We start from the raw sequence: 22600 nt of genomic DNA on the forward strand, positions 1-22600 counted from the left end.
AGGGCTGGAGCCTAACACCTCTCTATAAACTTTGCCTGTTTCTGCCTGACCTACACTCATCCATGGTATGAGAGGGAGGGAAACAGTGGACAGGGAAGTATGTATGTGTGTGTGTGGGGGGGAAACTACAGCTGTCCCTAAGGCAGTGAGTAGATGGTGTCATGTTTCCACCAGCATCGTATTTAGCTCCAGTGCAGCCGGCTGACCTTATTCCATCGGCCCAGGATTCCTCACATTTTCCTTTCCATGGCAGAGGATGACCGGTCCCTCCCCACCCGAGAACTCTTCTGGCCGGAGTGTGACAGGGGGCCACTGATGGCACGTGTCTGCTTTTCCTTTCTAGAGAACGTCCATCTCCATCCGGGAACGCTGCTGCACCTGAGAGGCTCGAAGCTCTGAAATACCAGCGGATAAAGAAGCCCAAAAAGTCATCCAAGGGCTCCTCAAAATCCAGAAAACAATCCAGTGAGTGTGAGGATCACAAGACTCCCCACTAGTCTCCCTGTCCATCCTCTGTTTGAGGCCTGATCCAATGCTCATTAAAGTCTCTGACTCTAATGGGAGTTGATTCAGGCCTGTGGTCTGAAGGTCTCTGTTGAGCTACTATAAAACCTATGTTTTATTTTCTTGCTCAATAATTCCTTACAAAGGAAGCAGGCTCTCTTTTTTTCTATGAGGCCACAAGGGCTTCCCTGCTCCTTTCAGCTGTAAAACAGAAGGCCCCAGCTCCTGTTCATTTTTTTTCCTTGGGATGTTAGTCCAGATCTTAGCCCAGAAGAGGAAAGGGATAACTTCCCTTTGTAGTCTTGAAATTAGCCGGAGAGCCCTGGAATGACCCTTCGTCCAATGCCTTTAGTGGCGCTCTGTCCATTTAAATTCAAGATCCTCCTACATCTCTCCACCTACATCTCTGCTGTCATTTCCTCCTGCTCCTTCTCCAGCCCCCTATCTTCTCCTCAGGTCCTCTGTCCTGACTCTTCCCTTTGTCTCCTACCCCCCCGCTGTGCTATGTGCCTTCCTCGCACTGTCCCCTACACTTAGAACAACCTTCCTCTTCCTATCCTCCATTAAATCGCTCCAAAAACCCTCCTCCATCAGCTGAGCATCCTACGTTAACCTTCTCCCCAGCCAAACCACGGAGGTTGGTACGTTATCCTGACTTAGACTGTGAGCTTCTCAGGGCCGGGTCCAGGCATTTGTTTTACACGCTCTGTAAAGCACCACATCGGCTCATGGCATTTTTATAGATCACTAATCCTCTTGTCCTTCTCCTTCCCTCTTCCTCTTCAGATGGTTCTGCCTCCCAGGTTCAGCAACTTCCCAACTCTCAGGTACTGTGGCCTGACGAAGCGGTCTCCCTCCGCAAGAAGAAGAGACACTCTCGTCAGGATCCCTTCGCTCGCCTCTCCGCGTTGAAGGATGACCTTTGCCACCGACAGCTCCCTGAGGACCAGACAGCTATTCTCAACAGTGTGGACCACGATGATTCTGGCGGGCATGCCACCTTACTTTAGCGTAGCACCAGCCAGAGAAGGTTCAAAGGGAGGTGGGAGGAGGGAGAGGAGATCTCATGAGCTACAGACACATGTGGGGAGAGATGGGGTGTGAGCTTCAGCCTGGGTTCTCATACCAACAAGCTGAATGTTTGGTATCACATCCAGGGAACCCAGCATCCAATCTTTGACTACTGGGAGAGGCTCTCCCCTTCATAGGACACCTTCCATTTAGTGCAGATCATGGGGGCGGTGGGGGGGTGAGAGGGAGGAATGTCCTAAATTACAGGGGGATGGAGGGGAAAATACCCCCCGCCTCACCCACCCCCTGCCATTTGGAACAGGAAAAGGTGAGGTTGGGGTTTGCAGGGCTCAGAGCGAGAAGGATTCAAACTCAGTGTTATCATAAGAATCTGTTGTCCCTCGAATCCCCCCCTCTCTGCTACGGCTTCAGTTTTATGAGTGCTAGAAGAGGGATGAGATTTTACATCCTGGTTTCCAAAAGTATGTATAGATTAAAAAAACAATGCAGATTACAATGTATATTTATACAGTGTGTATTTAGGTAGGAACATGGAAGTAAGCAAATGGCCTGAATTCACAGGAATCATTTGGATTCCACAGAAAACAATGAAGTGACACAGAACAATCCAGATTGGAACTGATGACCCAGTTAATCTGATAATTTTGTAATGCATTATTCTAAAATAATCCCAGAAAACTTTACCAGTGCAAAATCTCATTGCCTCTCCACCTTTTTGCCTGAGGATGATGGGTAACAAAAACACAAATGATCTCTTACTTCTGTCCAACCCCCGCCCCCCTCAAACTCCAGAATAAGTAGATGTGTGGAATCGTGCAAGGTCCCGTACATACACACTCTCAAAACTTGTTAATTTATGGTAACATCTCTTTGCAAACCTGCAAAGATCGGGGTGGAAGGCGGAATTTAAATCCAATGATCTTCTATCTCAAACTAGACGTTGTCAACTTTGAGGAGGGGGTTTAGATTGCCAATTTATTATTAATAGTAGTAATGTTCTGTAGTTCACTTTGTAAAATTAATGAAGTCTTAGAATACAAGATCTCATTACAGGAGTGTTTGCATTTTTTAACCTTTGCTGCAAAGTGAGGAGAGAGAACTGATTTTTTTTTCCTGTGTAGAGTGTGAATGGAAATGGTTCAACTGGTGTACCCCCCACAAAAAAGTGTAAACTTCAGTCTGCATCTTCCAATCCATTGCCCCACTGATTAATGTAAACAGGGCATACATAACAATGCCTGAGAGGGAGCTTTTGGAAGGTAGCTTTTGGTCCCCGGAACGGAATAATTGCTTCTAGCTGCAAGCAGTAAAAACAAATTCTGTCACCTTGCATCTGTTCTAAATACGTTGCTAATATGTCCCCTCCCCTGTTCCACCTCCACCCCAGTTTTAGAATGAATGTGATAGATGCATTGGGTTTTAACACTCCCAGGATTCAGTCTGAGGAGTTATGGTCTCCTCCTTTTACCAATGCCATTCCAGTTCTTCACCAGAGTGTATTTTCTACTCAGATTAGTTTGAATGATTTGTATGTCCGTCAGTTTCTCTCTGGATTGCCTTGGTCTATATACAAGGGGCAACTCTGGTGTAGTGAATGGAATGTGAGGCTAGGAGTCAGGATCCCTGTGTTCTATTCCTGCTTCTGCCACTGACTCATCATGTGGCCTTGGGCAAGTCACTTAACCACTCTGTGCCTCAGGTTCCTCATCTGTAAAATGGAGATAATGATACTTAAGCTCCTTTGTAAAGCACCTAGAAGTCTACAGATGAAAAGTGCTATATAAATGTGAAGTATTATTATATTCCTATATTTAGGCACTTTCTAAGTGGCGAGATCAAACAGTGCATCCAGGTCTTTGTGTATTTCTTCCCTTGTGCTGGAGTGCTAAGATAATAGGCTGCCTGGGAATAAAACAATTACACTTAAAGTATTTCACATGGGTGTTTTTGCTTTAAGTGAATTCAGGATGTAGAAGGTCTCAGGTGAATCCTGGGAGGACCTAGGTACTTCTTTGCACAGAATCTCCAAGGCATAGGATTTTCACTTGTATCCTTCCCAAGGTTGATTTTTTTTCAGGTGGGATGGCCACAACATTTTCACCAGTCTTGCTATGGTTAACACGGGCTTTGACTATTATTCTTGCTAATGGTTGAACCTCAAAGGGCTCATTGGTTTGGAGAAGCATCCAAGAGTTTCAGATGCTTTGTAAAAATGAACAGTTTAGATCAAGCAATATCAGTGAGTCAAGCTGTTTGGTGAAATTTAAAAATTTCACCTAGAAATATCCCAAGAAGACTTTTTTTTATTAAGGTTTTTGTTTCCAGTCTCATCAGATGTTCAGAAACAACAATAAAAATTACTGAACACTGTCAAACCTCAAAATCCTGATGAGGTTCAAACCACATCACAGAGAACTCTGTGATACAGTGGTATTTTTTTCCAACTTAAAAAATGCCATCCAAAATGAGACCATTTGCTCACATTTGGTCCTGCTTTGAGCAGGGGGTTGGACTAGATGACCTCCTGAGGTCCCTTCCAACCCTGAGATTCTATGATTCTACAAGGGAGAGGAGGATACTCTGAGTACAGTCTGAATCTCGAGCGTGGATTGGGGCATTTTGGCAAGTATACAGTTGGTGGCTCTGGCTAGGTGAGAAACCAATTCTGCCTGTGGCCTGAATGGGTATTTCTCTGGTTACTGTGTTTTTAAAGGGTTGCCCTAGACTTCACTAGGACCTGGATTGGGTTTCATGTCACTTGCACACAAGGTGTAAAAACTGAACCCATATTAGCGCCAGAGAAAACCAAACTAATTTCTAGCCCCAGTCCAACAGGACAGCTGTTTTTTTAGAAAGACTTTTTGTCAGTGGGGAAGGAAGCAGTAGGTACTGCCTCAAAATCTTCCAGGAACCTCTGCCTGCAAGGTTCCCAATCTGTGGGTGTGTACCCACGTATACTAATGTCACAAGACTCTGGACGCCCTCCAGTTGGTGGCACTGCACAGAGGTAGGCTGTTTACTATTGCTTCCTATGTATGGGTGAAATTGGTCCCTGTGCAGAGGGGTAGCACAAAGTCTCCTTGAAGCTCTATTTTGATGAGGTGCGTAGGCCTTCTGCTGACTCTTTGTACAGGGCAAACTTCACTTCACTTGCAAAGACCCTTCTTTCTTTTGCATGGACGGTTACAAAGCAAGAGCAGGATGTTGACTCTTTGAGCACTTTCTGGGTTAATCGTGGTAGCTCTTCATATTAACAGGGCAGTATCTTGGGTCTCTTGGGAGGACTGTCTCCAAGACCCTCTCACTGTCCTGACTTATGTAGCCCTAGAGGACTTAGGCGCAGAGACGATTGGCAGAATATGCCAGCTCGCTTGGTCTGTCTTCTACGGGTTTGTTTCTTTTGCAGACACTTTGAGCAGAGAGCCCCTTGCTTTCCATGGCCTTCAACCATTAGAGACCTGAAGCTGCTGCCCTCCATCTCTTTCAGCTCTGTGAGCCATATAGGACCCTGGAAAGGGAAATCCAACTAGTGAGCTTCATGGAAGCATTTTTCCTTTTTCAAACTATTCTTTAGCCTTTACAGCTGCCTCCTCCCCGTCTCCTTGACCTTAGCTGCTATTGTGGTTGATGTTTGGGGAAGGGGGAGGTGCCAGGCACGAAGGGAGAAAATACTGGCTCCTTTCAACTATAGCAAATGTTGCCTGTGCTATGGCAAATGGCCTCTCCTTTCATTCTGGAAACTACTTTCACAACCATCTGGCTTTGATGGCCTACACGGGAGGGTTTTTTTCATCTTGGCAACCTGGGATGGTTGAGCCGTGCCAAAGGATGCCAACCGTTCTCCCGTTTCCACCCCATTGAAAACATTTTGCCTTTTTCTTGGTCTGCTGCAAACTCAGCTTTTTAATTAACATGGCAGAAATATTCCTGGGCCAAATTCCTTTTTTGTAAACCTGTCCTAGTAGGAAATTTTTGCTGTTTCATCAGTAAAATTATGGCCATCCCCTGTGGAAATACTGCCTTTTCATTGGTTTTCCTGGAAATCCCAGGCAACAAAGTTTCTTGGGAACCGTGAGGCACCACCGACAGCAGGAATGTTTTTCATCTGGCTCTAAGAGCAGTCCTGCTTTGTCAAGAATGTAAATACTACAAGATCATAACATCAAATCCATAGAAATTTTTTTGCACTTTTTGCGAAGTTGGTTTTCCTTCCGTGTAGAATTTTTCTGTGTAAGAATTCTCCCTATCACAATCCTTCAGCTCCATTTCCACATAATCTCAGTTGCCAGATTTTTTTTTTTACATGACAACTTTTCCTATTGCAGCTAGGTGTGGTGATTGAGGACATGGGCAGCAATATGTGGGGGATGGGAGTGCAGGTGCACTGCTACCATTTCTGCAAATGGACAGTGAAGTTGTACCGCAGATATATACTGTGAGTGTCAGCCGTGTAAGTACAGAACCAACTGACTGAAGCAGGAAAAGTTTGATTATGACTTTAATAGTAGTAGTAGTATTTAAATCTGATTATACCTTGGACTTTCTTTTAAAACTGGGGGATGGGAGGAGCCAAGCAGAACTTCCTCCTTCCCTTTATTTTGTTAAGCAAATGTATAATCTCCCGGGATTGCACCTGAATGCCCTGATGTAACAGTTTTTTCTGCAAAGGGCTAGTTGTTCCCCTCTGAGAAAAGAGAACTGACAAAAGTAGAACTCTGTAAAAGTTGGCGAGGGGAGGGTCCTCCTGACCTCATCAGAGCGCAGGCATCGTATGGCATTCCAGCCAGCCCTGCAGATTGGTTTGGAAAAATTTAGGCCCAACTCTTTGAAACTCAAATTTGCCTTGCAAATCTGTTCTTTGCTGAGAACATCTCATGTTGATAAGCAAAATGTACTGGTGTGAGGAGGGAGACTTAGTAAGTGGATTTGGGTGTTTATACGCTGCCCCCAGATGCAGAATTGAGCACCTTGTCTTTTACTCCCAGGTTTCTTGGATCTTCTTTTCACTAATACAGGAAGTCCTGGTTATGGGAATCCATGATAATTTTCCAGTGTATGGAGCTTGCTACCTGAACAGCAACTGGAATACCTCCTTGGTCACTTACTTCCATTCTCCTGTTGTGAGTTTTGGAGGCAGTTCTCAGTATGCTGAAGGCGCTATGTCTGTTTGTGATGTCTGTTTATCTCCGTGGCACTGGACTGTGATTCAGACACACTTTCAGGGAGAATTGGAGATGATGATCCTGTTTCTAGTTAGGTGTGGAGGAAAAGCTGAGTCAGACATGCATGCAGATCGCAGGAAATTGTGTTGTGATAGCTACTGAACTGCATACGTAATGTAGGCTTGGTAAGTGAAGTTATCCCTTATGAAATGGAACTGAAAGGCCTGGTTTGAGCATAGTACTGGGAGTCAGGATTTCTATTCCCATCACTGACACTGGCTTTCTCTGTGGCATTGGGCAAGTCACTTCACCTCTCTGCTTCAGTTTCTCCAACTGTAAAATGGGGACAATAATATTTTACCTACCTCACAGGACTGTCGTGAGGATTCATTAGTTACTATTAGTAAAGTCCTTTGAGGATAAGATGCATTAAAAATGCATATTTGATGGGACTGTTGTGATGTACATTTGATGGGGCTGGCCAGGGAGGGCTGAAGGACAGAGCTCACCAATACCACTCCTAAGTCTGCCAGAGGGTCATTCTCTCCTCCTCTTGTTCCAGCCCCTATCGGCTTGGCAGAGAGCCTGAACTGTAGTACCAAATTCATTATAGAGATGGAGCAGGATTTTTCCAACTTAGTACAACGTATCAAGAAGGTGCAAGATTGTCTGGGCAATAAGCAAAAATCATGGCATTTGTTCAGGGACATTCTTGAAGAAATCGGATTTCAGAGGCCCTAAATGCTGAGATTCTGATCCCCAATTCACGGGTGTAAATTTGGAGTCCCTCCATTAACGTCAGTAAACTATATAACTATAAAAAGAAACTGATCCTAAAAAAATGTACATTTGGGAAACTGTCCCTGTATATTGAGGTCTAATGACAGTCTTGTAAAAGCAGAAGCTTGATTTTAATAAATAGTTTCAGAGAGTTAATTGATGGCTAGCTAATGAATATGTAATGCACAGCTTAATGTATTATCTGAGGTGTGCTGAGCTGCAGCACTGTAGCAGCTGTGATGGTGTGAGGTATTAGTAAGCACACCTACATGGGGATTTGGCACACCTACATTCCCCTCAGTGAATATATGTGGGTACATCCATCTCTTTAAGTCTGCTGCAGTCAGTGCTGTTACCCCAGGGGTACATATGGCCTGTTCTCCAGACTCGGGTGTATTTTATGCCCGGTGACTTTGATTTCCTTCTGAATTTGCTCTTTGAGAGACAAACCATTTTTGTAATTGCTACTTAGTGTTGGGAAAGGAGGAGAGAGAAGTCCCTCCCCACCCCAAGGCTTTAAGGGGTCAGAGAGATTAAGGAGGCGAGTGGATGGAGAGAGAACATGCACATGCTTAGTTTTCTCCAGCACAGGTTTGTCCTTGTCCAATGGCTTCTGGACAAGGTGACTGCATTTGAGTCCCATGCTGCTGCTGTTTCAGAGTATCTCCCTGGACAGCATCAGCCTGAGTGGATTGGTTGGGGTTTTAGAAAACTAATTTTTGTTACAATGGTTAGAATTTGTATTTCTTCAAATTTTTTTGTCCTATGTCCCCATGAGGTAGCTGAGATCCCCCTGGATCATCCTTGCTGGCTGTCGCGACATTCAGGGACAGGACCTCCAGTGGAAGGGCTTAGTCTTCGATAACCATGAGGAGGGGAGTCTCTCCAAAATGAGTTTTCAGACATTGCTATGTTAGCTGGGTCTCTTTATTGGTGGCAGTTTCCTTTGTTTTTCCATTCGCCCTTCCATTTGGGTGGTGGAAGCTTTCACTGAGCAAGTCGGGGCGGGGGGGAGCCAGGCCGATGAGCCCAATTTAGGATGATTAAATTCGGAACTAATTTTTCCTGGCGATCGCTAGTGCAGAAATCCAACACTTCTGGCCCGACAGTCCAGATAGGAGAGGCAAAAACTAGTAAAACTTCCTGGCTCATTTAACAGATGCTGTTTGTAGCAGCTTGGGTGGCTCCCTCTTATCTGTCCTTTTTATCTTAATGGTGAGGGCTCAAGAGCAGTACAGTGATATTAATAATAATAAGCTCTTTGATTTGGCAGCTCCTGTTGGTGCAGTGGATTTTAATGTTCAGTGTTAGCTGCTGGGAAATGTAACTAACTCCAGCCCGGGTCAACAGCTGTCCATTGCTTTTGGCTAGGAGTCATCAGCAAAAGGAGGCAGTGTCACCCTCTGCCAGTACACCGCACACGTAGATGCACGTAGGTGACCTGTCCCTTTGGTTTTAGTGGTAGGCTAGAACCAAATCCTTGGATCCAAACACATCTGAACTTCGAGAAGTTCGGATCCAAGTCCAAACGCGATGGCTCAGGCCTGTCTCTACTGGGATTTGGAGGCTGCAGAAGTACTTTCCCAGTGAGGCTGGACCAATCCACTCCAACGTCCTCTATTTCCTCACTTCTTGTGAACCTCTCGGGGTTCACCAGTCACTCCAGGCCGGAGCTGGCAGTTGATCCTTGTATAGAAAGGAACATTTCTGAAGAACTGAAAATGAGATGTACATAAGCGCTGTATAAATAGGTAGAGAAACGTAGGAGAAGAGGTAGATGTAGACGCACAGGATTCTGATATATCTGCATGTAAAGGGGACGCTGAGGGTGACGGGGAGGGTGTTAGATGTTTTGTATGGGGGGGGATAAGGAGAGGGAGGGAAGGGGAGAGAAGCAATAAGACTCTGGGCAGGGGATAGGAACAGAGACGAGGCATGGAGAGCCCCTCCCAGCGACTCCATATCACAAGGGCCTGACCTTCATTTTGATCCTCTCTCCCCAAATCAGGACGGGCTGTTCTTCTTTCTCTGGCCATTGCACATCATTTAAATCACCGAATCATGGAACCAAGATGGCAGCAATGGGCTGCATTGAAGCTAGCTGGCCCAAGGAGCAGGGCGGGGAGCTGCTTGGAAAAGGCATTTAGCCCAGGCCCCATCTGGCCTGGGAAGGAACCGAGGCTAAGCAGCCATTTGTACTGGAGCTAAAAGTCATTGGGCCCCGGACCCCATGAGGCACCAGTTCTATTGAGTCCACAGAGACCTACACCTTCGCTCACTGTTTTGGGTCTTTGCCTTGCGTATAGTCTCAGGCAGGGAGAGAGGGACAGTGAGACGGGGAGACGGGGAGTGAGCAGGGCAAGTCGGTGGCTGCTCCGGCAGAGTCTTTGTTTCCTCACAGACGTGTGATAGTTTTGAGGTGCATTAAGTGATCCCAGCAGGACAGAGTCCCAGGGATGCTGGGCTGAGAGGGTTCTCACTTGTTGGCTACCTCGCATCTGAACTGAGGGCAATTTGGAGCACGGAACACCCACAGCATTTACTGTGCCATCCTCGGAGACCTCATAACTACATCTCCGCGTGACCAGGAACAGTATGTGCCAGGAACTGATTACTTGTGCCACCTGTCTCTCCGTGTGGCTGTGCTGGGAAGTGGACTGTCAGTGCAGTTTCTCACTTGGCAATACAAAATGGCAGCTTATTTCAGTTTCTGCTCTTAACACAGGAGTCATGGATGGCTTTGCTTCCTGTAGGTCGGCAAGGGCTGACTCTCTTCCAGCAGGGCTGTGAGCTGCCACTGGTGCCCAAGCCAATGCCCCAGGAGGCCTCAGGATATCTTTGAAAGCAGCCTGCCCTGCTTTGTGATGCATGCATGCACGTATACAGATGCACATGTTGCGCACACTCAGGATCTGTGTGTGAGAGATGTGAAAACAGATGCATGTCCGTATCGCTAAACCCAGTGTGTGCACGAGCGGGGGTGATGTTTGTGGTGTTAAACAGATATACTTACAATGCAAGGAGAATCGAGAATATCTTGCTGCCAGCTGCATGTTAAGATCTGAGTGTGCTCCCTGTGATGTGCATTGAAGTCATTTGTCAGGAATTGTGTTGTGTTGGGGAAGGGGTAATGAATAATAGTTCTGTTGTTCACTGTTTTGATGTCCATTTAATGGAGAACAAGAGTTGAATTCTGATCTCACTAGTGTTGTTCCATTGACTTGACTGGAGTTACTCCAGGCTTATACCAGTCTGTGTGAGAACAGGTTTCCAGGGGTTCAGTAACCAGGTGCAACTCCCATTGACTTCAGTGAACTTACATTTGCCTATACCAGGTCTGTTTCCCCATGTCTCTGCTTACGTGGTCTCCTGATCATCTTACATCCTTGGGTAGAGAGCCTGTCTCTGAGCATCTCTCAAACTAGACTGCCAAAATTGCTGGGCACAGGGAGTGCTGGAGACAGGAAGCATGTAGACGCATGGGGAGGATCAGGAAAGGCATGTATATAAAAATCCTCTCTACAACAAATGCTTTGCTATGTAGTATTTAATGGCACCTCATTTGTTCTGACTTTCTTTAGCATTTTTAAAAACACACACACAAGTCCTCTAATATAAAATCCAGATTGATTTTACTCTCTGGTCACTTATGAGAAGTGAAACTTGCTCTTTTCAGAAACTTGCTTCCGAAGAGACAGATGAAAACCTATTTCTTTTATTCCTTGATTTGAGAAGTGTAGCATTTTCCATGCCAGATTGCACCAATGCTCGGTTAAAACTAATTCCCTCCCATAGTGACTTATGCCAGAAACTTCAGGGAAAGATGAAACCCCTATAAAATACCCTGTCATGCAGGGTTCTTATTTGGGGTAGGGGCAGCGGGAGGAGTTCGTGTGGTTTTAGAGTCTCAGATGCTGAACACAAGACTCCCACAGCTAACATCACCCAAGGCCATCACTTGCAAGCTGTGGTGTTATATTTGAGAAACTTGTCCTTGCTGTAACATTTGTGCCATTGCAGCAAAATGCCGAACTGGTGCAATGCACCGTGCCAGAGTGATGTGATGCTATCACAACATGGTGGTGGTGTATTTCTGCAAGTTTTTGAATGGCCTGTCACCCTAGTTTGTGGACTAGTTCACCCCTTACCTCTCCAAAAAGGCAGCAGTAAGTGTCATGCTCACTGGTCCATCCAAAAGTAGCATATACTGTATCCGTAAAGGAGGAAGCATTAATTGCTTCATGAAAAGTGAAGTTTGCATTGTGTGTGTGTAAACTAGAGATTTGCAAGTTTTTTTGCATAAAAAAATTAGCTAAATTCTGTTCTCGCTTAAACTTTTTTATAAATTCAGAAGACCTCAGCTGACTTCATTACTGCAGATTTATACCTGCATAATCTAGAGCAGAGTTTAGAACTGTGTATGTGTGCTCTCCAAGACTCTTGAAAATCAGTGTATTTAAAGGGACACTATCAACTTCAAAATCACATTGTCATCTGGAAATGTTGTACTTACTATTGCTATAGGTCACCATGAAAGTGACGAGTAACTGAAGTGATTTGTCAGCGCTTCGTATGCAGTCGGTTTCACTGTTTTGTGGGTGGTCAGTTGTCACATGCAGGGTTTTGGAGGGAATTCACTGCGCACGTTTTTCTCAGTGCTCTGCAAGAGGGTGAACGCACAGTGAAGCAGAGGAGGGGTGGTCTTAACAGGAAGACTGGGAGTCAGGATTGAGTTCCCATCTCCACTGTTGACTTGCTTTTTATTATCTTGTGAGTCACTTCCCTGTTCTGTGCCTCTATTTACCCATCTCTCAGACGGGTATAGTGCCTCACAGGGAAGGTTGTGACATTAAATTCACTAATGTTTCAAAAGTGCCGATGGTAAATACAATGCATTAAAGACTCATTACAGCTGAGAAAGCAGTGATGGCCTTGGTGTGTAAGGCAGTGTGCCCTCAAACTAAACTGTGGTTTGGCAAGATTTACGCATGCAAGAGATTTGTGTAAATTGGAGAATTAAATTTAATTTGCACTAGCGTGTGCGTGCGCACACACACTCACTCACTCTATTTCACTTTTGTGGTAGGAAAACAGATCCCTGTATGGAATTATTACTGTCCAGGGGATGCTCATAAAGCCTTATTCTGCTCTCCGAGAAAGGGGCTTGAGGCAGTTAGATTTGGATGAGAGATGGGAGGCTAGGAAGTGAGTTCAGTTTTCCTTGCCCTCTCTGCAGGATACACTCCATGTGGAGAACACTCCATGTGGAGAACATTCTCCATCAGTTTGTTCTTCTGTCCCTATCAGTGATTCTTTCAGAGATGGATTTTCCCTCCTCTTGTGTTTAACCGAGTAGACTCCTCAATGCCTGAGTCTCTGTTCCTCGTCTTTTGTATGGCAATACGTATCTCACCCAGTTTTGCTGGGTAACCTCAGGACACGTGCAATTGAGAGGCCATCCCCAACCCAAATCCTAAGGGCTCTGGGGGTTTGATAAATGCATGGCTTAGGACTTTAAATAGGGAGAGGGAGGGGGGAGAAGGATGTGGGTTGGTCTGGGTCTTGGGGATTCAGATGTTGCAAGCATGCTTTTTGGTGATAAGTTTAAAAAAAAATTAAAAGACTTGGAGCTGAAATCTGCCTTCCCAGTGCCACCATGCAACCCAATTTACCTCTGGGTGTAAACAAGAGGAGGAGAGTTGGGCCCAAGATTTTGAGTGACCAAAACCAAGGTCTCTCTCACAAAGCAGGAGGGCTTCTTTTCCATTCCTCTTGAGGTCACAGGATAAAACTCCCTTGAGGAGTAAACAGACCTGTAGGGGCTATACATCTCCCTTGGAGAAGTTGATCCTGGGGCCTGAAACTGCAAGTATGTCCCCTGTTGTTTCTGAAACACCAGGCGACAATGAAACCAGCTTGACAGGTCAGGGTCTGTATGACCCCATAAGTACGTGATCTTTGTGTATTGAAAACAGCATTGTGTATATACAACTATATAAATATATATTTACTTTCTATTTTAAAGGGGAAGGGAAATAAATAAAAAGTATTTAAAAGAAAGTACTTTATTAATATGCATCCAAAATGTCTGGGAGGCTAGAGAGAGAGGCTGTCGGAGGTGGAGAGAATCGAACAGCAGGAGCAGAGCTAGTATTTTTGAATTGTGTTGCGTTTAGAGTTCTCCACTTCTTCATCCATATATAAATATAGACAAATATATAGTAAATCACATAATTTGCTTTATTTTTGTACCTTATGCTTAGCTCCATTTTGAGCCACACAGTATCTTAGGGTGATTGTGGGCTTTGTGATACAACAGATCTTCTGCGTAGCCCAAACAAAATGTCCCAGCTGAAGATGTCCTCTGGATCAGGTGGGTCCATTAGGAATTTGTGTGATCTTTTACCCTGGCTGGAAGCACGGGGTGTTGGGCAACACAGCTTGTTTGGATTGCTTACTGTATGAGCTTCAAATCTATCCGCTCCACATTAGTTATTGTGATTCGTGCCTGTGGTGCAGCTTATCTGTTCTGTGAAGTGCATTTAAGTTGTTGCTATTGTATACTATCACTTCGGAGTAAAAGGAAAAATAACTGGGGAGGGGTAGTGAATGGAAAGTGGGGGAGGGGAGTGTTTAAAAAAAAATTAACCGAAGGAGGAGGAATGGCTGATGTAGAGTCACCAGACCACTATAAGCTGGGTGTGCAGATCTTGTGGAGTATTACGGCATTCGTTTTTGCCATGTGCGCCTTCTGAATGGAGATGCAGGCTTGTGGATGCCTATTCTAGGAGGCGTCTTGTGCAAGGAAAGGAAATCTGCTGCTAATGTGAATTAGGACTGACTGCAATGAGGAGATGGTGCCTGTAGCTGTAGTTCTGCTTTAGGCAGTGTTTGAAGTTTGTTTTTCAGAGAAGGGAATTTGTACTTTATTTTTAAAGCTGTTTATTAGAAAACAAATGAGCCTTTTTGTTTTAGATTAAGAAATCCAAGTCCTTAACACCTCCAGCAATTACCATCAGAGTGGGATGGCTCTGTTTTCATCACCCAGCCAGGCAGCCTCTGCATTGGATGAGCTGGATCTGGAATGACCTGAGAGACAGGTTGGATTTGGTAATGTCAAAGATGATACTGTTTTGCAGATCTGTTCTGGGCCCCTCCTGATGTAGTAGGTCCTAGAAAGGGCATGCCATTACCTCGTTATGGTTTCCATTGGTTACCACGCCTTGTAGGCCCTCTGTCTTTTAAGAATGTCCGTTGCCTTTACAAAACCTGCAGAGAGCTCAGCATCGAATAACAGGATGGATTGGGGCTCAGGGCAGCTGTAGCTGACAAAGAGCTTTTGTTCAGCATATTGGAATAGAGCAGCTCTCAGCAGCTATAGATTTTTTCCACTGGAGGCCTCCAGTTTTCAGGGGATCCTCGGTGGAAGCAAGGCTTTAAATGGATTTAATTTTTGTAAGCTTGGGAAGGCCATGGAGACTTCTGATGTTTGCAGAGAGTCCCTCACGTGACCTCTAGACAGGCTCAGTTGGGGGCATGTTGTCTGTAGGTTTCACCCATGTAATTCAGTTGCCCACTGTAGCAGGGCATCATCTATCTAGATACTTGTATACCTGTTCTAAAAAGATCGTACACTTGGAAGCCTCAGTGGGTGTTCTCTGGGACTGTCTTTTCCTGTCCCTCTCACCAGGCTGTCCAAAGCCAAGGTGTCCTGTCTGTGGTACAAGCAGAGGTTTAGAGGTGTCGTTTCAGCTCACCGCAATTCCTCTTGGCCTGCAGGGTGAATTCCATGAAATAACACGCAATTCCTGAACGAGAACAAAACCCCGCTCCCTTCCTGCTGGAGTTTTAAAGGGGCAGGACTGATAACTGCATTGCAGGTGCAATGGAGCCTACTACTGAAGTTCTTTTCAATTTTTCTTCAAAGCAATATTGAACCAAACACACAAAAACATGACTCAGAATTTGGGTGTGAGAGAGAGGGCGGGTCAAGCCTGAAGGTAATTTCTGAATGACGTGAAAGACTCTCTCTTTTTAAACTTAAGGCAAGGATCCCCACTCTGGGTTTCCACTGCAAGTTCCTGTTGCTGCCGCCCCACCTCCATGGCATGCACATAGATTGCACAGGCAGAGAAGAGCAGAAGATGGAACTGAAATCTGCAGTGTAGTTCAGAAAGACGTTTTCACAATGCTGAGGGATTCTCTGTTTGACAGGTGAGCCAAACAAACGGTGGTTCCGTTGAGGCTAGCAGCAACACGCCTGTGGCCTTCTCTAAGACCAGGGATTGGCTCAAGACCTTGAGAAATGTGTGGCCTGCCTGCAGGAATGAGCAGTAGGAAGTCCTGAGTTCTAATCCTGACTCTGACACTAGTTTCCCAGAGTGCCTTTGGGCTTGTACAGTGGGAACCAACCTTGCCTGCTTTCCTTGTAAGATTGAGGATTAATGAGTTAATGTTTGTGCAGAGCTCTGAAGCTGGAATCTTGGCCTTGAGTAAGTTCTAAGTATTATTATTGTGGACTTGAGGCTTCCAGCTTTTGGCTTACTCTACCTCTTATTCTCTTCCTCTCTTCGGGCATCTGACTCTGCACCACTGGAGTCAGTGGGAGCAGGAGCCAGCCCTAAATGAATGAGGAGGCATTTGCTACTGTTTCCATTATGCTCGGAGGTTGGCGGCTTGGTGAGAACCCTGAGCAGGTCCAGTCTGCATTTTCTTTGGAATTGTTGTCTGACTTTGACAAAGGGAGGCTGAGCTGGTGGCCAGATACTGGGCAAAGGGCCTTGCCCTTCACATGGAAAAAGCAAAAGTGTGTCTGAGATGTGCTAGCATGAACAGGATTTCTGGGCCTACCTAGCATGGCCTCTGGCTGTGCTCCTCCCATCGTCGGCCCTGTAGCCCGATTCTCATTTTTCTCTCTCTCTCACTGGATGGTGTTCTGACTCCCTTTGATGTGGCCACGGAATCCCCACAGCTGAGTCCATGTAGAACTGTAAATGTTTGGTCTCTTTCTATTGGAGTTTGGTCAAAGTGTGTTTTCTTTGTGGGTGACTTTCTCTCCGCTCTGCAGAGAAACCAGGCCAGCCATCAGTTCACAAGCATGATCTAAAACCTGAAAGAGGCCATGAAAACTCCCATCCTCTTGCCTCTCTCAGGCTGGGTCTCTTCACTGAAATTGCTTTGCCGGTGAGACAGGCGAGTTGCCTAGGGCAGTGGAATTCTTCTGTACTTTTTGTGACGTTGACCATGAGGCTATGAGGGGCATGCAAGCTCCGGATGTGACACTGATCCGTGCTCCCGCAGGCTAGGAGCCTGTTCTGCCCACACCGCTTCAGTTACTTGTCATGAGGCATTCTGGGCTCCAGCTTTGAGAGCCCAGCTAGCAATAGTTTGGCTGACCTGAACAGCAATGGATTGTGGTTAGACACACAACTTGTGTCCTCCCTGACCCCAAATCATGCTTGGCTTCAGAGGAACAGCCACTGGTGGTGGGGCAGGGAGAGATGCATTCTTGAGGGAAACATAATCGCCCTTCTCCATACTGAAAACTCCTAGCAGTCTTCTCTTTTACATATGGCTTCCCAGCTAGGAGAAGGGAAAGATGAGGAAAGAGCAACGATGTAAAAACCGCAAAATAGACCTCGCATCTTCCTTACCCCCAAAGGGGCTGTACATCAAGCAAGTAGGTAACCGGGCAAGGAGTAAGAAATCCACTGGAGGTGGCCTGAGGGCAATCTCCATATAGAGCAGGCTCCAGTCCCTTTCTCAAGATCTTACCTTGGAAAATCTCTTTAGTCCCCAAGGAGGCACTGCAGCATAGTGGGGCGGTAGCGTGAACCAGGCCAGTCAGCTCCACTGCGTTGCTATTACCAACTCTTCCAAAACGAGCCCCGCACGCCAAGCTCTGTACCAGGGCGACCCCAACCGGCGGAAGCATGAATGTAACCCGTTCAGGAGGGATAGCGACACTAGGAGCTCAAGGCCTTTGAAACGGTGCAATTTCTTGATCTTTTATTCTTTTTTTTTTAATACAAGGGAGCGTTTCCAATTACAAGCCAAGATTTGTTCAGCACCAATTGCTAAGAGACAAAGAAAAGCATGTTAGATGGCACCGCTAGGTTGCGTTGATTATGTGAAAGACTAAACAGTAAGAAGGACAAGGACTTCCCCAGTCACCTTGTTCTCTTGTATTCAGGCTGGGTGGCTTAGCATGCACTTTGAGCTTGGGACACTCAAATTGTGGTGGTTTTTGTTGGGGGCAGCTTTCTTGTTTCCCCATTCCCCTCTACCCTAGAAATCACTTACAGAAAAAAGAGAAGAAAAATGGCAAAAAGACATTTAGAAAGCACACTTTCTACAGTAATATTATTAACCCTCTTGATGCCAAATGCAAACCAACGACGCTTCGTTTCCAACCTGATGCTCTAGGGTTTAGAGAGTAAACTCGGAGACAAGCATCTGTCCACTTTCTTTTTTTACACACAAGCCCCAGTGTCCATCCGTCCACCTGTCGTACCCACTTCGGATGTTGCGCATGCTTTTGTCGTGGTTCTTGCAGGATGAAGCGTTTGAGGGATTTGCTTTAAATGGATGTTCTGGGAACTTGAGGATTGTTTTTTTTAAAACCTTAAAAGGACAAATAAGAGGGAGGGGGAGCAAACGCAGTTAGTCAAAAAGGCATTTCAGTAAGGGCCCCGCTTCTGGTGCCCATGTTGCACCTACACGTAAGCCCCCTATAGGATAAGAAGTAAGGGAGGGTGAGTTTACAGCTCTTCCTGAGCACTCCTTTGCCTTCCATCTACCATGTGGCTTTTCGTTTGGAGTGCTCCATCCATCCTCCTGCCCAGACGCACTTAAAGGGCCGACCTTACTTTTCACGTCCCACTCCTGCTACTTCCCAGTGTTTTGCACAAAGGCCAGTGCAAGGCATGAGGGCTGCCGACTGCAGAATGGATCTGGATGGGCTAATAACCTTGGGGATGCCTTTTTCTCCTTCAGTTTGTTCCCTCTATGGGCTTCACATACACGTCCTCCCTTCTTCCCCATAGTCAATAACTACATCGGCTTCTTTCTAGAACGATCCTGCTCTGGGGCAGGGATGGAGTGCTCAGCACTTAGTCTCAAAATTTAAAAAAAGACAGCTTAAGACTTTCTGTACAACTGTGGACTTTCTGTTTTGGATTTCTCTTGCGGGAAAGCCCTACAGAATTTTGGTAACACATGATCACCTTTCTATTGGTCTCTTGAGTCATCCTATGGAGTTTAATAGAAAATTATATCCCTATAGAATTCTGTAGGATAGTTTGAAACTCCTATATTAAGCTTATCATTTTCTATTCAATGTGATAAGTTTTTTAGAGTCTGTGGAACCCTGTTAAATTTCCATAGACCCCTATTGGTTTAATTCCCTCTTAAATCAGTGGGATTTTCTTTAGAACGCCAAGTGATCTTCTGTTGTGTAGGGTCTTTTCTATTTCCTTTTTTAAAAAAAAACAACTTGCCTATCATTAAAAATGACTTTAACCCTTGAAGAGACCATTCAACCTCGTTTCCATTTCTTGAATGTCGAGTATTACAATGTATAACACACATTAGGGTGCTCTTTGGTGCTGTTTAAATGGTAGCCAGTGGAACTGACTTTTTTAATAATAGTAATAAAAGAAACATTAGTCCCACTGGTTCCTTAATGTTCATTGTTGTGGTTTTCTTTCTTTTTTAATAACGGTTAGTGATCTGAACTGTGATATTGGTTACTGACATGTGCACGTCAAACTTAGTCGCTCTGTCTGTATAACGACAGTGCCGGCGGCTACTGCAAGTTGGAGTGGCTGTGTAATAATTTAACAATAGTTTGACTTTGTTTTCATTGTGTTTTTTAAATTGCACAGATGCACACAGCAAAAATATTCGACCTGAGCCCGAATGGCAACTAGAGGGTTAATTTTTAACTTCAGGTATGTTATTCAAGAGAATAAAATTAAAAAAAAAAAAAAAAGAGAAACAGAACACTATTTTTTCAGTAAGCTTTTTTTTCTGTAAACGATTTAGAAATAAATCCAAGACATGATGGTGCTGTACCAAAGCCTTATACAAAACTTAATTCTGCGCTCTATATAATCTCTCTATAGCTGTATTGTTGCTCTCAGCCTCTGTTTTTGTGAAGGTCAGTAAAATACCAGCAGGGGGCAGTAAGGACTGGGACGTGGTCCTGGAAGTTTAGCCCGCGATGGTGCTTTGTCACTTGGGAGCCCAGGGCAGGAGTCCTCATTTCTACTGGGGGAGGACATTGGTTAAATTTTGTTCAGTCCCTGACTTTGTAACGAGGGGAGGAAACAGAGATGCTTTCCCCAACTGGGTGCTAATCTCTTCTTGGCAGATAAACGTAACCTCCTGGGGGATAGGGACAACTCCTCTTTTTTTTTTTTTTTTCCTCTCCCCTCCTTGACTGCCTCCCGGGAAGCTGACTATGCAGAGAATCCCCAGGAAGCTGAGTGTTTCCCTTTGAGTCTTTGGGGCCCAATTCATTTCTCTCTCACTGATGCACCGTGCTTTTGCCATCTGTGGATATGCCCAAGTGTTACGGAGAAGGGAATTTGGCACTAGTGGGAATGCAACCTGCCGATACTGAGAAATCTTCCAACTCAGCCATTCTGGCACTATACCTCATTTGGCCAAAGCAAACACAGACCTTCCCTGGTTCTCTCTGTCAGTGTCTAGCACCCCCTCCCGCCCACCCCAAACACTTTCTTTCCCTATCCCAAATGAAGAGCTAACCTGCTTGGCATTCACTGGAGGCAACTCCTAGCTGCTTCTAGTTGTGTGGCTCTAAGCAATAAACCCACTCTGTCTGCCAAGGATGTTGGCCCCTTAGGCACCTAGACTACTGCCAATTTAAAAACCTAGTCTAATAAACATTGGAGGAGAATTAATTTGAAGCCCTGCCTTAATGTGACTGGCTTGTCCCCAGACCTTCACTTGCTGGTATTTTAAGGACTGCTGAGTACTAAACGACTCATCACCAGTAACATTGCATGTCCATAGATTGGTTTGTTTTTTTTAAAAATATACCCAGTTAAGAAATTATGGCAGTGTTGCAATGTTAAGTAAAACTAGCCATTCTGTAGGAGAATGATGGGTTTTGGAATTGATAAAGTTTAACATTTAATTGCTCCTCATGTAACATTACTTTGCTTCAGAAATGTTTTGTATTTTGATATAAATAAATATTTGCTTAAAAAAATGCTGGCATGTGGCATTTATTCGTTTTTAGTTTCTTGGTGTTTTGGTTATAACTCCCAGCCCTGGGGTCATGTGCTCTTGTGAAATCCCTTCAGATCTCTAGTGACATCTCCTCAGTCAGTGTTCCAGCTGATGAGACTTTGGGAATATTCCATCACTGTCCTGTAGGTAATGTTGAGTGAAACTTCCCTGGTTCATGTGTTGTTGCTACCATTGGGGTGAGTGACTGGAGAATTCTGATTTGGCAGCATCTTACAGTCACGTTACCCTCATGCAGCGAAAGTGTAAATGATGACAGGGCTCAAGAGAAGAAACTGAACTGAAGTTCTGGGCCCGCCTAGAAAGCGCTTTCCCCTCCCGCTCCTTTGCTCCCGCTACCTCTCCACAGCCTTAAAGAGAGAAGGTTCTTGGTGTCCCTGGTGTTCTCATAGCTGGGACACTGCTGGCTAATACCAAGTGCTGCCAGATCAGTCATGGCAGCAGTCTGACCTTTCAGAGGAGCCCTGGGAAGCCTATGGGAATGGACACCCGGACCTGAACTAAACCATTGGCTCCAACCTTCCTTTTCTTGGAATCCCCCTTTTGATAGACTGGTGGGCATCTCCTCAGGTCATGCCCTGGCACAGTTACTGTGTCCCCATATCTTTTTTTGCCATCAACCACACAATCGTTAGCTCTAATGAGTTAATGGCAGCTTGACACCTAACTTCCAACCATGCCGCTAAAAGCAGAGGGGTTTTTTTGTTCTTGTTCCAAATATGAGCAACATGTTGAAAACCCCAACATTTTGAGCAGAGTTGAGCAATTTTTCCCGTACAAGTACTTCTCCATCTAGGCATGTCAGAAAAGGGCTTGTGTGGTGTTTTATTGCTCACAGAGTTTAGGGAGCAAGGCCCTGTACCAAACAGCAATTTAGCAGCTTTCAACCTGGAAGATCCCTATGTTCTTTCCAAAACCTGTACTGGGAACCACTTTGCCCATTGCTGAAATGCAGACGCCTCTAGTGTGGGATACGACAGCTGTTTTCACAGCGACGTGACACAGAATGTGAAGAATTCCATAAAAGCTGCTGCAAGGATTTACGGGGGTAGATGGCAATACTTAACAATACCTAGCTAGCTAGAATCTGGAATGTCCTCAGGGGAATGGGGTTAATGCCTCATCTTTTATTAACAGTGCCATGGGATCTTTACTGGCCAGTGCCTCCATTTTATGTATCTTGTGGAAAAGATGGCACCTCCAGTAGCACAGTGCCTCTGAGCAACATGCTGGGGCGTTGGCTCGATAATGAGCCACTGGAAAGGAGATCACCACACCTTCCTGCAGCACTTGGGGGTTCCTTGGTACCCTCCACTAGGAGTAAAATATCTTTCAGTAAACACACTTGCCTCCAAAAAGCATTGGATGGCCCCAGGGCTCCGGTCTGGGATTTGTAAGACCTGAGTTAAATTCCCAGCTCCACAACGAACATCATGTGTGACCCCAGGCAATCACCTTGTGCCTCAGTTTCCCCATCTGTAAAATGGGGAGAGCACTTCCCTCCTTGATGAGGGCTGGGAGGGTAGAGCCTGGGGGCTGAAAAGAGTTAGGTTCCTAACTGAATTTCAGTGGCATTTGGTCACCTAGCGCCTCCCTTAGGTGCTTTTGAAAACCGGCGCAGTGCTCCAGCACCCCTGGTGAGGGCCTACGTACCACAGCAGGGAGGAGCCCAATAACTTCCAAGGAAGGGCTAGAGGCTTCAGAAGGGAAAATCCCTGCTTAGAAAACACAGGAGCCTCTGCCTTGCCTCTTTTGTGAGTGGGGGAACAGCACACGGAGGCACTCAGCTGCTGCTGCCACCTACCATTGTTACAGCATCAGCAGTTGCTGTGCCACGGAGCCTGGTG

At 45.5% G+C, this 22600-nt stretch overlaps 1 protein-coding gene across 4 annotated transcripts in view; it reads left to right on the forward strand.

The window, feature by feature from the left end:
- Positions 1–2422, forward strand: part of IGSF9B (immunoglobulin superfamily member 9B) — a 94242-nt gene extending 91820 nt beyond the window's left edge. For 3 of the 4 annotated variants that reach the window (XM_044996797.1, XM_044996800.1, XM_044996798.1), the window contains 2 exons: positions 344–465; positions 1291–2422. In XM_044996797.1, coding sequence (XP_044852732.1) covers positions 344–465; positions 1291–1514 — 346 coding nt within the window. In that variant the 3' untranslated portion in view covers positions 1515–2422. Of the gene's footprint in view, positions 1–343; positions 466–1290 lie in introns of those variants that run through there. The other variant, XM_044996799.1, reaches the window with a different exon arrangement.
- Positions 2423–22600: the final 20178 nt, after the last annotated feature.

The sequence above is a fragment of the Mauremys mutica genome, chromosome 22, assembly GCF_020497125.1.
Source record: "Mauremys mutica isolate MM-2020 ecotype Southern chromosome 22, ASM2049712v1, whole genome shotgun sequence".
Taxonomy (NCBI): Eukaryota; Metazoa; Chordata; order Testudines; family Geoemydidae; genus Mauremys; species Mauremys mutica.